Source organism: Eulemur rufifrons, chromosome 28 (genome assembly GCF_041146395.1).
Source record: "Eulemur rufifrons isolate Redbay chromosome 28, OSU_ERuf_1, whole genome shotgun sequence".
Lineage (NCBI taxonomy): Eukaryota > Metazoa > Chordata > Mammalia > Primates > Lemuridae > Eulemur > Eulemur rufifrons.
In genome coordinates this window covers 20,257,125-20,274,140 of record NC_091010.1, presented here as the reverse complement: position 1 = coordinate 20,274,140, position 17,016 = coordinate 20,257,125, and the positions used below count along the sequence as shown (strand labels likewise).

Sequence of the window (17,016 nt, the reverse complement as noted above, 5' to 3'; positions counted from 1 at the left end):
GTAGGATGCCTTCTTTGCCCAGCGGGATCAGCTGCCTCTTTGATGGGATTTTACAGCACCTCGTGCTTTCCCTACCACAGAAGTTTTTACGCTTAAAATTACCTTTTTGTCTCTCTTAATATTTAATTGTAAACTTCTTGAGGTTGATGACTGTGTCTTGTTTTACAGCATATCCTCAGCATCTAGCAGATGCTAGACACACAGTAAGTGCTTGGTATCTGCTGAAACAGTTGGAAAGGAACATTTCCTCTATTTTTGGTAGTGATAAATTGTATGTTGTTTCATTACCTGCTCTTCATAAAAATGAAACAGGCTGACTTAGGAGAACAACTCCTCCTAGGGAAACTTGAAAGACTGGAGAAGGTGAAGTATCTGAGACGTGGAGACCAGCATGTGGACGCTGACACATGGCACCACCAGGCCTGTGTGGGAGCCTGTGAGGAGGCCAGGCAGCCACCAGCTTCGTTTGCCTTGGCTCGTCCCGTGGGTGGGATCACGTGAGTCCTGGCTGCTTTGGAACAGTTTCCATCTGTTCCACAGCTTCCACCTGTCAGTGTGTCATTAGAGAAGGAGCTCTGGGCTGAGATCTAGGTTATAGTCTTGGCTCTGCACACCATCCGAATTACTCCAGCCATTATTCCACTATGGATTTTTCACTGGAAATATCTTTTTTGTAGAATTAAAAGCTTTATCTTGGTTGGAACTTCAGGCAATTACAAGGAAGCCTGGCAAGATGTTTAGGCAAAGTTAGATGCTTTGGCAAAAGGACAGGGAGAAGCAGAGTGGTTTTCTCCTCTAAGTATAGTATTTCTAAGTTTTGCCTGAAAATGTACCAGCTGCTTGGGTAGGGTCCTTCTCTTCCTTCTGGATGGTGAATACCTCCTGGTCCTATCTCCTTCCCTCTACAGATATAACCTTAAGGTCCAGAGTTTCTACCACTTCACTATCTGGTACACTGATTGGGAACAGGAGATTCTCTCCCAACCATGTGGGGGGAAGGGAAGCTACAGGCTGCACGTAAGTGGGCAGAGCAAAGAGCAGTGCTCAGGTCAGGAACCCGATTTAGGGTTCCAGGCCACCATCATTCCCGGTGGGATGGCACTAAGGAATAACACTTTTTATCATTATCAGTGAAAACCCTGGACTTTAATGCTGATGCTGGATAATTAAATGAGAAGTCAAAAGGGAAATTTTTGTTTGACTACATGAAAGTAAAACCAGCTATTTAAGTTTACTATGTCTTATTACCGTGAAATATAGGTTATGTGGAATTATGTCAGATTGACAGGAATAATTCTTTATTAACAGCAAACTCTGCCTTCAGCTTTGTAGTATATGATGAAATACACGGCACAGAGACAAAGATCTGAAAGATCCAGCTCCTTTACTTATTATCATCTTGGTATCTTACCTTCTCTGTGCCCGTTTCCTTAACTGTAAAATACTTGCCCCATTTATCTACAGGGTTGATATGAGAATCAAGAGACAACATATGAAAATGCTTTGGAAACTGCGGTGTTTTATGCACAGAAGGCACCATTACTACTGCCTTTCTTAGTATGGCTGGCTGTGTAGCCCTGGTCATTGGCTGCCATCTGCCCATCTCCTTGCCTACTTGGGTGTCCCCAGAATAGCTTTCCTCAAGCTTCTAATGATTTCCTCACAGTGAAGCCTAAGAGGATATGTAGAAACCAACATATAGCTAATTCCTGTCTGTTCCTGAAGAAGCCGTTCCTTCATTGTGCTTGAGATCCCTTTTGACTGAGCCTTGGGAGGAAGAAGGGAAGGTAGTGGCAAGGTTTATTTTCTCCAGGTAGTTAATTCATTTTCCCATTAAATAAAAATATTTTTAGGATTTTCCCCTTGTATAAGGCACTGGCTTGGGTTCAGTGGGATGCGGCATGGTGCATCTAAAAGAATCTGCTTTGGAGTCTGGCTGACTTGAATTCAAGTCCAGATTTGGCCATTGACGTAGAGCTGTGCAGCCATGGCAAGTGACTGAGCTTCAAGTTCTCTTCTATATTAGGGGGTATCACATATCTTGGAGTGTTATTCAAAGGATTATAATTAATGCCCGTGGCACATAGTAAGTGCACAAGAGATGACACATGAGCAATAAGGCCCACCTTGGAGCCCAAAAGATGGCAAAAGGAGTGGTGGAAGACAAGACATAAAGACAGAAAGGTACGGAGAGGGAGGTACTGTCTTCAAAAAATAGTGAGCATCTTGTTCTTGGCAGGACTCAAGAAGCAGCTGAATGATCAATGGAAAAAGTTCTTCAGAAACCATGCATATCTGTTCAACCTTAAGATCTCTTCAATTTCTTTCTTTTTTTCTTTCTTTTTCTGAGACAAAGTCTTGCTCTGTCACCCGGGCTAGTGCTGTGACATCGGCCTAGCTCACAGCAACCTCAAACTCCTGGGCTCAAGCGATCCTCCTGCCTCAGCCTCCTGAGGAGCTGGGACTACAGGCATGCGCCACCATGCCCCGCTAATTTTTTTCTATTATTTTTGTAGAGATGGGGTCTCACTCTTGCTCAGGCTGGTCTCGGACTCCTGAGCTCAAGTGATCCTCCCACCTTGGCCTCCCACAGTGCTAGGATTACAGGCATGAGCCACTGTCCTTGGCCTGATCTCTTCAATTTCTAAGGTTATATAAAAAAATGTCTGACTCTGCTGAGAGAGAGCAAAAAAAAATGTCCAATTTAGAGAAAAAATTTTATAGTAAGTTCAAATACCTAGGGGCAAAGACGATGTAATACAGTGCCTTTGCTGCACAGTTATACAAATGAAAATTTAAGAGGAAGGTAGTGATTGCTCCTAAAGTATCACTGAAAATCCAACTTAAACATTTATCATGGTCTAGGTATTTTTAATTTTTCCCTTGGTAATTATCAAGATGGTTGATACTAAAAAGTAGTGTTAGGAAACTCATGCTTTCAAACGTAGAACTTATTTGTGGGCTGGTACTTCTTGTGCTCTGATTGGCTTTAGAGATAAGAATTGTGAGCTGAATTATCAAGCAATTGTGATCTATTCCAAGTTCCAAGGTTTTCTTCTGCCTGGGCTATGTGACTATGAGCAGGTCTTTAACTTCACTGGGCTCAGACTCCTTAGTGGTGACTCAATGAGGTCACCACCTCCCTGGCAGGTAGTACGTGTTAGACATTTTGAACTTCTGAGATTAAGGCCAGTTGCTACTGGGATTATATTTATTTATAATTAAGCAAATCTAAGCAGATCAGGTAAAAGTTATTAATGAGGAAAAAGCCAAATGTTGTCTAAGGCAAAATTTGCAGACACTATAATAAATGATTCTCTTAACTGTGCAGTGTGGACCCTGGGGTCCCATGAGGGAGACCAAAGGATACCTCTTAGCCTTGCAGGCTTTTCCCTATCATGGTATAAAAACCTGCTGAAATATCAGTAAAATAAATCTATATACTTCTATGAAGACAAGTATCCCTGAAATAAAGCAAATCTACCATAGGAGAAATAGTTTTTAGATTCCCTTGTTGTAAAAAATAATTTGACCTCTTCTCCCTATCCCAAATCCCTGAGGCTTTGAAAGGATGAAGACACCAATTTGGAGCTCTTTCAAAGGATTTATTTGCTATAGAATTGCTTGAGTCCACCAATGAGATGAACTCAAGATTTCTGTGTTTAAAGTATTTTGCCATTTTTACAAATGCTGCAATATTCAAAAAGCAATTCTTTTTGCCAGCATTTGGCATATTTAGAAGAGGTTAGAAAAAGTTAAAATCTATCGAATTAGATGTCTAAAAATAGAAAAAACCAAACATTTTAAAATTCATTTGGACAGGTCCTGAGTTGAAATCACATTCATCTGCAAAAAGAACCATTTGAGATCAGAAATGTATTTTTTTTTTTTTTTTTTTTTTTGAGACAGAGTCTCACTCTGTTGCCCAGGCTAGAGTGAGTGCCGTGGCGTCAGCCTAGCTCACAGCAACCTCAAACTCCTGAGCTCAAGCGATCCTCCTGTCTCAGCCTCCCGAGTAGCTGGGACTACAGGCATGCGCCACCATGCCCGGCTAATTTTTTCTCTATATATTTTTAGCTGTCCATATAATTTCTTTCTATTTTTAGTAGAGGTGGGGTCTCGCTCTTGCTCAGGCTAGTCTCGAACTCCTGAGCTCAAACGATCCGCCCACCTCGGCCTCCCAGAGTGCTAGGATTACAGGCGTGAGCCACCGCGCCCGGCCCAGAAATGTATTTTATAACCATAGATCCTGACCTTGGACTTGACTGGTGAAGATGTCCAGGCACTGTATAGATGACAGGATAGACGCCATTCACGTGGCCAATTCTGGCATATGTCCTACCTGGCTTGTGAAAATTTTATAAATATCTCTTAAACCTAAACTTCCTGGTTCCCTGAAACTGATTGTCTTAATCTGATTCCCAATACTTTTTAAAACAAATAAACACAAATTTTCCCTGCAAGATAACGTGTTTAAGTATTTGTTGCTTGTGGATAGATACAGAGAAACCAAGTACAAATGTGAATTAACAATTCAGTGATGTAGCTGTGAATCTCTGGATGGCCATGTAAGCTGTGAGAAAGTCCCTTGCTGGCTCTGCATTTGCCACCAGAGGTGACCATCCAGGTCGCATCAACCTGAAGAGGGTGTGAACCCCAGCAGCTGCTCAATGGGCTTAAACCGCCACTCGTCGGCCTCCAGCTCTTCTACCAAACCAGCTAGTTTTTCCATCCGAGCAACTTGCTGATCTGTAAAGAGCCAAGGAGGTAATATAACACAACAGTGTATTCCCCATGACACTGCCACCATGCACCAAAATGAATGACTGGTTTAAAAATAATTTCTAGATAGATTTTCCCTCACTAGTCTTGTAATGGGGTCTTATTCTATGTTGGTCAGAAGCTTAATCTAAAAAAAAAAAAAAAAAAGGAAAATTCTCAATCGTTCTCCATTCACCTTCACTGCTTTTGATTGAACAGCTGAAAGCTGAAACCTTCCAGATAAAAATAAACATTTACTTGATCAGTCTGAATGTTAAGAAATCAAGGATCATAAGTTCCCTATCTCCCTTCGTCAAACACATCACAGCAGCCTCAAAGAAATTCTGTCCTCTACAGTTTATTTTGAGTCTGAGAATGATTAAAATCATTTTTAAATAAAATGATCACATTTTCAGTATGTGCTCTATTCTGAAAAAAAATTACTCATCCTTTATGCCACAGTGATTGGTGGACTAAAATCTCAGGGGCAGAGGCAACTGCAGCTTTTCCTGCTACATAATGCTTTCAATGGAGAAATGGTCTAGAGGCGGGGAACACAGTTCCTTGATGCATAAACGAAGGCTTGGTAAGGCATAATGGAACAGAAAAGGTGCAACCAGGCTCTCAGGAGTCCAGATAGACCACGAGGTATTACGTAACTACTTGAAGATGAAGATGATGGTGGTAACCAGTAGAGGACAACAGTAAAAGGAAGTTTCAGAAAGGAGAGGAAACAGGAGCAGGAAGCATTGACTCCTCTAGAGAACCAACTTTTGATGTCAACTTTAAGCCTCGATGTGGACATTATGTCTAGATTAAGACCTCAGAATGTTGTTTAATTTGGGAAGTCCGCTTAAATAGCCTTGCTGAGTTTGGGGGTTTTTGTCACAGTACACTGACCTTTTAGAATCCCTCTCCCCTACCTTCCTCCCCAGAAATTTATTCTCATAGTCAAGAACACAACACTCATGTGCTTACCGTGTTTCACCTGCTTAAGCGTGGATGCCACTTGATAGCTGAAAACAGATTCGCAGAGGAATCTCTCAGAGCCATCTACAAACAAAGGGGAAAAGGTTTTAATCTGCTCTAAAGGTTTTATGGCTTCTGATAAAACCAAGTAAACTTGTCCATTCTTTTCTCTGCTTTTACATTTCATGCTCTAGTTTTCAGTGTTTACAAAGAGAGCGTCTGTTTCATTTAGAACTAACACTGCTCTGTTATAAAAGCTACCTTTTCTATACCTAGAATATTAAAATAGTTCCTCTACTTGTTTAAAAGTTTAAAAATAGTATTTAAAAAAACAAAAACAAGAAACCTCAGTCTGATGTCCTGGTCAACATTTCCCCCCTTCCAACCTGACAGTTTCTTTTTTTTTTCTTTTGAGACAGTCTCACTCTGTCACCCAGGTTAGAGTGCCGTGACATCAGCCTAGCTCACAGCAACCTTGCACTTCTGGGCTCAAGGGATCTTCCTGTCTCAGCCTCCCAAGTAGCTGGGACTACAGGAATGTACCACCATGCCTGGCTAATTTTTTCTATTTTTAGTAGAGATGGGGTCTCACTCTTGCTCAGGCTGGTCTCCAACTCCTGAGTGCAAGCAATTTTCCCGCCTCAGCCTCCCAGAGTGCTAGGATTATAGGCGTGAGCCACCTTGCCTGGCCCATCCTCACAGTTTCTCAATGTTCTCCTATTCTGTATGTCAGATAAACACTGGCCAGTGACACATTTGGCCATGTGGTTCCTGTGCTATCAAAATATAAAGGTACCTCAAAACTTCTAATTATTTTCAGTCTAAAAAACAAAGCTGAAGGAAAAAATAGTTGTTGATTTTTAATATATCAAATTACATCACCATGACAATCACAAAACACTGCTGGGAAATTTTATTCTATAAACGCAAATTGCAACCTTGATTTTCCAACTGAACCAAAACACTGCAATTTGGATGACGATAAGAGTATGGTGCAAGTTCAGAAACTAGCATTGTACTGGTGCCAAGAACTGCCAACAAGAAGTAGCCAACTTGGTCACCACAGCATTCACAAGATTGTGAAACACAACCTAGTTTGTGTTATTCCTTGTCAGGCAAGGGCTGATACAGCAAAACATATCCCCGAAGATATACAGCTCATGTAAGAAAATTTTGATTTTTAAAAGGGTAGCAGAAATGATTTGGGGCATGTACCTTACTACAAAAATTCTAAAACACATGGAGAGAGAGAACACAGCTGTCTTTTCTTAGGCAGTAGTTCATGCCTGCACTACTAGGTGTCAGGCATTCACCCATCAATCATGAGTTGGGATGGCAGCCAGGTATTAAGTGACAAGGAGATAAGGCTAACACATTCTGGCCTCATGTTGAGTTTCACACAGGGAATACCTTACTTCAGAAGTCATGGTAACCAATAAGAAAAACTATAGATATTGTATCCAGATGGCTGGCTTGAATATACAACCAAGAGGGCTTCCTTCCAATATTATCTTCAAAGTGATTCCCCCCCAAGAAAAGAAAAAAAAAAAAAAGAAAGTATAAATCTTGGGATGTATGTCCTTTAGGTAGAGTTAGATTCTGTAAATTCAAACCTTTTTTCTGTATGTTGTATAATACATGGGATATGATCCCACCTCTTCCACCCACCCCCATTTCTTTAGCTGAATGTAAATCATTTGTGAGCTGCTGATCATCTAAACTAAGCAAATAAATATTTTCATCTTCAATTAACTAAATATTATACTGACTGTCTGGTTTAAAGATCTAGGCAAGCTAATGACATCACTGAGTTTTTTGCTTGTTTGTTTTGTTTTAGATAAGAGCAATGGGCAGCAAATAACTATGAATTCCACTATGGGAAGAGGGACTGTTGTGAAAATTTGACACCAATGATGCAATGTATTATAGCTCTTCTGTGTAAATGACAAGCCAGCATTCATTATCCTATTCATACTCTTGCTTAAAAAGTCCAATTATAACTCAAGTTTTATTTTAGAAAGAGCAAACCACAGAGAATTAGAATTTACCCCCAGGTGGTTTGATCCTGAATTTTAGGATCTCGCACAAGGCAGTGGGGAATTATGGGCAATAAGGATCAGGCCAAGATGTACATGGAAGCTCTTGAAAGTACTACCTCGCATTTACATTTAATTACAGGTTCTAGTAGCATAAAATGCTTAAGTTGTGACATTTGCATATTTTCCCTGGTAATGAACTTCAAAGCAAAAGGATATAAGCTAATCTTTCAAAAAGGCACCTGCATATCACTCTGCCACACTATATGCCTATGGAACACACTTTTGCTGATTTGCAACTCTCTATTAACCACAAAGTCCACTGCTTCTTAGCCACATTCTACTCCATGTGATATCTGTACCAATGTAAAGCCTGGAATTTCTCCAGAGTGGAGTCAGCCTGGGGCAATGTGTCTTCTATTTAGAAACTGTAATCAAACACTTTGTAACACACCAAGGAGCAATACATCAGCTTTCCTCTTAAGGGACAAGCAAAGGTTATAAATAGTGAAAAGTTTAGTAAATTGCCCAAATCTAACACTATTGTCAACTCCAATAAATACGATGCTAACAAATTCAGTTAAAAGAATATTACTTCACAGTAGGAAATTAGACAATGCCAGATAATTTATACTTCAGTGGCCTGCAATGTCACTAAAATACAACCACTGCTGGGTTGGAAGGCAGTCTCTAATTTGCTCACTAATAACTGGGTAAGGACAATCTTAGCCAAGGGCAGGAGAATGCTAAAAACTGCTGCAGCTGTGTATGTGAAGTATCTTTTATCAGACAGGAGATGTACCAAAAAGTTAATTCACAAGGTTAACTACAGGTTATTTGGGTTTATTATCCCAGACTTGATGCAACATCAAGTCCAACCTGTTAAGATTATAAATGGCACCCAACCTTGATTCCTGACTGTTTTTGTTCTTTATTCTTCACAAGCAACCCTTCCTACTTTATTTTCATATTCTATTAAACCATTATTTGTCAGGTACCTATATAGATTAATTGCATAAGAGAATGGTATCACCTATAAACATGGTAGAAAATGCTTCCAAACCTAACATCCTTACTAACTCATATTTAGGAATACTCTTTTTAATTTAATATTCTTGATTTGACCAAGAAAGTTCAGGGGTTGCCATCTCTATGTTATTTTTCAGTCTGTCTTTAAGTGTAAGCAGCTTTAAGATTGCTGATGAAATTTTAAACCCAAGAAACAGAGTAAGAACCATGCACTGTGACTTCAAACTTAATATAAATTTACCCTACAAGAGAAACCTAACACATTTCTTCATGAATCATACTGGGATGGAATAAAAATGGATAGATCTATATAACTTGTTAGAACACCAACATTCAGACTAATCTCTTCAATATCTCCATGTAATCTGCTGTATACTGACAAAGAATCTGCTGATAGCTTTGAGACTATGGAGGAACCTCCTGTGCTAAATTCCTCCTATAGCTAGAATATAAATGTCTCTAATCTTAGAGCTCTATTGTTAAACATTGATTCCTCTTCTGCTGCTATAAAACTCATTAAATAATTTAAGTGCCTCCAACTCTTGATTTGTTTTGTGGGAAACTTCCTTAATATCAGGTCTCTGCTGCAGGTAACTGAAGTCATAATATATTTTTAGTGCCAAATATGGTAAACAAGGCCCCAGTTGTTCACTACCTCCAACCAGACTCAGTGATACTAACTTGAGCATTTGGTTAACACAATTACAGAAAATGAAAATGCAAAGACAGAAGTACATACACCTAAGATACGATCACTAATTACATACACTACGTGGTTGTCTACTTTACTACTCAGCATAAGCTGAACCAATTCTAGAGAGTCTTATGGTCCCAGAGTCTTCCCATGTTTTCCTGTCACAAATGTTGCCCTGGCTTAATCCAAAACTCTGCTTTTTTATCCTAAATAAATGAATGAAGATCACCACAAAAACTGACTCCCAACCATAGTTTGTACCTTTTTTTTTTTTTTTGACACAGAGTCTTGTTCTGTGGCCCTGGCTAGAGTATAGTGGCATCATCATAGCTCATTACAACCTCAAACTCCTGGGCTCAAGCGATCCTGCTGCCTAAGCCTCCTGGGTAGCTGGGATTACAGGTGCACATCACCACGCCTGGCTAATTTTTTCTATTTTTGGTAGAGACGGAGTCTCACTCTTGCTCAGGCTGGTCTCGAACTCCTGAGCTCAAGTGATTCTCCTGCCTTGGCCTCCCAGAGTGTTAGGATGACAGGCGTGAGCCATTGCACCTGGCTTAGTTTGTACCTTTTTCAGAGACAGTCCCAGGCAAGTTTTTAAATATATTTATGTAAATTTGCAACATTTACGGCAAAAATGATCAATATATATCTAAGCACTAAAATGCTAGAATCAAGTAAATTTTGAATCCTTAATAGGTTGTCTGCCAATGTTTTTCAAAATATAATGAGAAGACTACCTTCATGAGAAGGCCTTGGATATTGGTCAAGATTCTTGAGCTGCGTCCTAGACTAATTCAGAAACTCTAAGGTGGGCCCAGAAATGTGTTTTTTAAATAAGCTTCTCAAAGGTGATTTTTATGCTCCCTATTAAGAATTATTAGTCTAGCTCCTAAAGTAACATGAATCTAATGAATTCCAGTTACCAGTGCTATTTCATGCTTATAGTCTATACCCTGATCTTGGCCAGCCAGTCTGCAAATGTTTGCTGAGTAAGATGATGAATGATTTGATACAAATCTGGCTCCAGTGCTAGAAAAAACACACAGTATTGTCCTGCAGTGGGTCAGGAGTCAACTTCACATAAAAGGGCAGTATATTAGTTTTTACTTCCTCTTAGAACCTTTCTGAGGGGGCTAATCTATTTGTAGATGAATTATACTAGAAAAAAATACATCAAACCTACTATGTATATGGAGGTAGACAGGTGCTAGGATAAAGCAAACTGGAGCAGGAGGTCCAGAAATTCCTGGTTCCAGCACTTTGTTTATAACATGGTCAAATCACTTAACTTTTCTGGATCTAAATAACTCTAGATGACCTCCATATTTCAAATGTCTTTTTCAGCTCCAAAATTCTGATTCTGGAGCAAGATTTGTTTTTAAAGGTACTATTTTGAGATGGAGACAAGAGATGAAATATGGAGCTGAAATCAGGGTAAATTCATCTTTAATCCACTTAATAGCTTCTTTACAATTAATATGCATTGCAGGTCTAAACCAATTATTCAGCAAAAAGCAGCATGAGATCACCTTCTAACATCTCTCCAGCTCCTTTGGGGTAGGTAAAAAGGGCTTTCCGTGGTGGGGCAAGGTCTGAGACACTGAAACCAGATCCAGTGACAGAACTTCCACTGACCCCACCAGCTGAGGAGGATGATGAAGAGGCAGCCATTTCCTCGCTAGTAGAATTCTTACTTCACTACAGAGAAAGAAAAACAGCAATTGGCAAGTTTATGGAAGTGAGATTGACAACATTTCATTCTAGCTGCCATAGGGCCAGCATACAGTTTTATAAAGAATCAGCTCCCCTTTTTTCTACCCTCTCTACTCCCACAATCTTTTATTGATACCTCAGGACAAAATGTTGCTCAGGTTTTGAAATGAAAATGTTTAAGAATAGTATGTCTACTTAAAACACTAATTCCTACCATTAGCAAACTGTTTGCGTTGCTTGGGGATTGACTGTGGGTGATTTATGCGTTATGAAGGGGTGATATGGCAATGCCAAGGCAGAAATGAGGAATTAAATTTGACTGAGGAATTAAATTATATGAGGATGAAACAACCATACTCCACAGGACAGTTTGTCTCGGAGACATTCTGACCACGCCACATCAAGAAACTCACTTTTAATATTTTCCAAATAAAATTCCAGAATAACATTGTGTTCTGTTCCCAAGGAAGGGAAACTGGTTAGGAAATACATATTGGCCTTTTCATTAAAATTCACCTTTTCATCCAAATGTAATACCCAAATTTATCACTTGGTGGCGTCTCAAAACTGGAACAAAATAGCTCAGGAAATGATCTTGGAAATCTTGGCCTATTATGAATAGAGCAGCTGTGAGTGTTTAATCCTGTGTCATATCAAAAAATTCAAATGTAAATGAGAAAATCTGTACTGAATACATGACTCCTTACAAAAGTTCAAAACAAAAACACTCTCTTTGTCACAGAAGCTTACACCACTTTAACAAAAGATTCTAAGCAGTGTATACTAAGCAGTGTATACTGTATAGCATTTTCTATAAACAAAAAAAAGGTCTAGTGCCCTGATGTCTAATAGAACTTTCTGCCATGATGCATATGTTCCAATAATCTATTTCTGCACTGTCCAACATGGTAGCCAGTAGCCTCATGTTGTAGCTATAAATGTGACTGAAGAACTGTATTTTAAATTTTATTTAATGTTAATTAAAATTTAAATGGCCACATGTGGCTAGCGGTTACTGTATTGGATAGTGAAATTCTAGTGTTTAGGTTAAAAAACTACTTTACACTGACTTGTACACTTTAAAATGGCTTAATTTTATTTTATTATTTATTTAGAGACAGGGTCTCACTCTATTGTTCAGGCTGGAGTGCAGTGGCCCAATCATAGCTCACTGTAACCTTGAATTCCTGGGCTCCAATGATCCACCTCAGCCCCCCAAGTAGCTGGGATTACAGGTGTGCGTCACCACACACAGCTATTTTTAAAAATTTTCTGTAGAGGCAAGGGTTCAGTATGTTGCCCAGGCTGGTCTTGAACTCCTGGCCTAAAGTGATCCTCCTGCCTTGGCCTCCCAAAATTCTGGGATTACAGGCATGAGCCACCATGCCTGGCTAAAATGGCTAAAGTTTAATTTTATGTTATGTGAATTTTAGCGCAAATTAAAAACAAAAAAAAGACTGTAAAAGGATTTTAAAAATGAATTTCCCAGCCTGGGCAACACAGCAAGATCTCGTCTCTACAAAAAATTAAAAAATTAGCCAGGCACAGCGGCTCGCACCAATAGTTCTAGCTACTCAGGAGGCTGAGGTGGGAGGATCGCTTGAGCCCAGGAGTTTGAGGTTGCAATGAGCTATGACTGGGCCACTGCACTCCAGCCTGGGTGACAGAGTGAGACCCTAAGACCCTGTTTAAAAAAAAAATCCTACATATGTAGAATACAGTTTCCTAGTAAGGAAAATGACATACTATGTCTTGAAATGCTGGCTGTTGTTTCCTTAATTTTGTGGTGATGATTTAAGACTGTCAGAGAAGCAAAGCTTGGTTTCTGATTTCTTTATATATCTATAAGTAATATTAATTAATGCTGAAGTAGGATGAGAACAGTAAGGCAACTATTGTAATTAGACTGTCAGCCTATTAAAATTCAAACTGATTAATGATATTTTCATTCTTGTTATTAGATCACCTTTCCTATTTTCTATAAGCTCTGATAATTTTCCAAAGTGTATTCATATCCATGGTGGCAATAATTTTTCAAGTTTGAATTCATACCCAATCTTTTGGACTACACTGGGTCAAAATATAGCTTGACAAATTTTTAAATGTGCTCTAAAAAGAACTTAAGTAGTAATGGATCAGGTCCAAATCTCTAAGTGGATTCCTGGTGGGATTCAAATAAAGTATACAGACAACCTAGCCATCTTTTGGAGAGTAGCTCAGTCTTTATTTCCCATCAGTTCAGAGTAGAACCCAGTATGAACTGTTTATATATCTCATCTATGATTTAAAACTCTCATCTATTTTTTCTATGTCCTGATAAATGCTCTATTCAGTTGCAAATGCTTTATACTTTATATTTTGAAATCAGTTGCTCAGTAGAGCACCCAAGCAACTGCCAGAGGACAGCTTCAAAAGCTAGCCACAGTATGACTTCTATACTGAGTATAATCAAAGGAATTCCCTTTCATCCTATTTTCTTTCAAATTCCTAGAACTACTATTATTCCATACACAAAACAGCCAGGATTGAAAACTGGAATGCAGAATTAGCACAAAGCTAACTTTAAATAAGCAGTTTTCAGCTAAGGCAGAAAGATATACCTAAATAATTACTAGCTTTAAAGATTTAGCTTAAATTTTGAATGCTATTAGCAAGAGTTAAAGCAAAACCAACAATAAATGCTAGATTGTAACTGCGAGGGCAGGCATTAACTCATCACTGGAACCAAACATAATGCCTGGTCTATAGTAAGTAGCTGTTCATTTAAGTAAATGCTTGCTGAATGAATTAAACATTTCACAGGAACCAGAGATTCCTTAAAGGTCATCTAATCCAACATCCTCATTTTATATAGGACAAAACAAAACTGAGGCATAGAGATAATTTTAGCTTATGTGCTGTGACTTTTTTTTTCCTGGAGACAGAGTCTCACTGTGTCACCTGGGCTAGAGTACAGTGGCATCACTGTAGCTTACTGCAATCTCAAACTCGTAGGCTCAAGTGATTCTCCTGCCTCTGCCTCCTGAGTAGCTGGGACTACAGGCACATGCCACCACACCCAGCTAACTTTATTTTTCTATTTTTTGTAGAGACGGGGTCTCACTCTTGCTCAGGCTGATCTCGAACTCTTGGCCTCAAGCAATCCTCCTGCCTCAGGCTCCAACAGTGCTAGGATTACAGGTGTAGGCCACTGTGCCCAGCCTGCTGTGATATTTTTGAAGCAATGGCTTGTTGGCATGTCATGTGTCATGTGCAAGGAAAAACAGCATAATGGTTAAGAACTCAGATTCTGAAGCCTCTTTGCTTGGGTTCATGTCCTGGTTTTGCTACTTACGACTTGCTGCATGACTCTGGACAAATCACTTAACTTTCTGTTCCTCAGTTGTCTTATCTGTAAAATGGGAATACAGGTTAAGTATCCCGTATCCAAAATGCTAGGACCAGAAGTATTTCATATTTTTTTTTTGGATTTTGGAATATTTATATTATACTTAATATAAATATTGCCCCTCCCAGATCTGAAAATCCAAAATCCAAAATGCTCCAAAGAGCATTTCCATTGACTCTCATGTTGGTATTCAAAAAGTTTCGAATTTTGGACCATTAAGGATTTCCAGATTAGGGATTCTCAATCTGTAGTAATAGTACCTACCTCATGGAAGTGTTACAAAGATTAAATCAGTTAACACATGTAAAGCATTTATAACAGTTGCAGGCTTAGTAAACACAATAAATCTTACCCTATCCAAAAATCATTAATGGATAGTTATTCCTGAATCTTTTTTTTTCCTGTGCAGATCTCAGTTTTTCATACTTATTACGTCCCAACAAGGGAAAAGTTCTAATTCTTTCCATCTAACACAGAGACAACAACCTGCTAGAGGGGAAAAGGTCTGCTCAGGAAGAGGGACAATGCCCTCCATTATGGGCTTCACACTTTGATTTTAAGGTTCCCGATCTTAAGAGAGAAACCTGTGATCTTGGAAAGGAGGAAAGAATTGTTCTTCTGCCCTCAAGGCCTAACACAGAACCTGGATCACAGAGTTTCTGGGATGAATGAATGATGAACAAAGACAGAACACAGGGCTAGCAGCTCAGCAAAGTTTATGAGAACAGAGAAGCTTGATGTCATGAAGGCTGGCCCATTACAGTCTTCTTTTTCTTTCTCATTGTGCAGATCTATTTACACAACTCTTATCTGCCACTAGATTGGCCAGGCCCATCGCTCAGTAAAATTTTATTGAATAAATGTTGGTGATGGGCCGGGCGCGGTGGCTCACGCCTGTAATCCTAGCACTCTGGGAGGCCGAGGTGGGCGGATCGTTTGAGCTCAGGAGTTCGAGACCAGCCTGAGCAAGAGCGAGACCCCATCTCTACTAAAAATAGAAAGAAATTATATGGACAGCTAAAAATATATATAGAAAAAATTAGCCGGGCATGGTGGTGCATGCCTGTAGTCCCAGCTACTCGGGAGGCTGAGACAGGAGGATCGCTTGAGCTCAGGAGTTTGAGGTTGCTGTGAGCTAGGCTGACGCCACGGCACTCACTCTAGCCTGGGCAACAGAGTGAGACTCTGTCTCAAAAAAAAATAAAAAAATAAAAAATAAATAAATGTTGGTGATGAAGTATCCTGGGACTTGGCCCTATAAGGGAAGCTGGGATTATTGGTAGTAGAAATCCTCATAGGGTAGCAATATTTTGGGGACACAGATTGCTGTGTTCACACTGCTAAGATGATTAAACATTTACTTCATGTAAGATAAGGATGACTGCATTCATAAACTTCTTTCTAGCAGATATATGCCTATTTTCTTAAAAATAATCCTTCTTTTAAAAAAAAGTCTCATCAAACAAATGGACACTGAAGAAAGTTCCTACCCCAGTACAAAGGCAAATTATAACAAGCAATCATTAAATTCCACCATCAACAAATGTTTCCCCTTAAAAACAGCTGGATCACAAGGCCGGGCCTGGTAGCTTACAGATACAATCCTAGCACTCTGGGAGGCCGAGGCAGGAGGATCCCTTGAGGTCAGAGTTCAAGACCAGCCTGAACAAGAGCGAGATCCCATCTCTACTAAAAAAAATTAAAGAAAGTTAAAAAAAACAGCTGGATTACAATCCAAATCAAATGCATGCTGAAGCTACAACCTAGTTGGGGGGGGAATGGAGAGAAAGTGGCTGGAGAGGGGAGGGGCCAGAACACAATCTGTTCCCAAGCTAACTCTAAGCCACGCTTCCCACAGGCCTCAGTCCCAAGGAAGCGACGCCATTGACGCCGTCCCACGGCGCAGGCGCCACCCCTCGGCCCGCATGCGCACTCAACCCGGCACGGCCTGAGGAAATTTCCCTTTACACGCCTGCAGCAGCAGTCTCTTGGGTCTCCTCCTCCCTTCTCCATTTTCCTAGTCCCTGCAGGTAGGATCCCAGGGGTCAGCTCTCTTTCGACCAAGCACCCGAAGATCCTTAAACTCTCGGCCACTTACCTCAGCGGCTTTGACACTTTCCCTTACAGCCCCGCCCCCAAGGCCAGCCGGAGCGGCCGCGCTCACAACGACGAGGATGGCGGCGTGCTCGCGCCCGCGCAGAAGGGGCTCGCGGCGGCGGCGGCGCGCTCGCGCTCGCGCTTTGGTGGGCGTGGCCGGGGCGGAGAGGGGCGGAGAGGCGCTCTGGGAGAGGACTTCCAGGTTCTGAACCTCCTCGCACTGTCTTGGTTTGCCTATAGCCGTGGGGTCCTCCCTTCTTCACTCGCGTTGGTGTACTTGTTTTTTGGCTCGCTTTTATGATTCAGGGCTTGAATTTCCCTCATGA

General features: G+C 40.3%; 1 protein-coding gene across 3 annotated transcripts; it reads right to left on the bottom strand.

Annotated features, from left to right (window-relative positions):
* Nucleotides 1-4,330: 4,330 nt before the first annotated feature.
* Nucleotides 4,331-16,794, bottom strand: ANAPC16 (anaphase promoting complex subunit 16). Of its 3 annotated transcripts, XM_069459908.1 has the most exons (6): nt 16,692-16,794; nt 14,540-14,596; nt 11,722-11,814; nt 11,022-11,190; nt 5,740-5,814; nt 4,331-4,749 (listed from the first exon to the last, which is right to left on the bottom strand). In XM_069459908.1, the coding sequence occupies exons 4-6, from the start codon at nt 11,161-11,163 to the stop codon at nt 4,634-4,636; spliced, it is 333 nt and encodes a 110-aa protein (XP_069316009.1). In that variant the 5' UTR covers nt 11,164-11,190; nt 11,722-11,814; nt 14,540-14,596; nt 16,692-16,794; the 3' UTR covers nt 4,331-4,633. The 3 variants fall into 3 exon arrangements, with proteins under 3 accessions (XP_069316009.1, XP_069316008.1, XP_069316010.1); XM_069459907.1 differs by lacking the exon at nt 11,722-11,814; XM_069459909.1 differs by lacking the exons at nt 11,722-11,814; nt 14,540-14,596.
* Nucleotides 16,795-17,016: the final 222 nt, after the last annotated feature.

Coding starts and splice junctions, on each gene's coding strand:
- ANAPC16 (XM_069459908.1), bottom strand. CDS start 11,163: ATGGCTGCCTCTTCATCATCCTCCTCAGCTGGTGGGGTCAGTGGAAGT. Junction 5,815..11,021: donor AGCTGGAGAGATGTTAGAAG/GTGATCTCATGC, acceptor CTTTGTTTGTAG/ATGGCTCTGAGAGATTCCTC. Junction 4,750..5,739: donor GCTTAAGCAGGTGAAACACG/GTAAGCACATGA, acceptor GGCTCTTTACAG/ATCAGCAAGTTGCTCGGATG.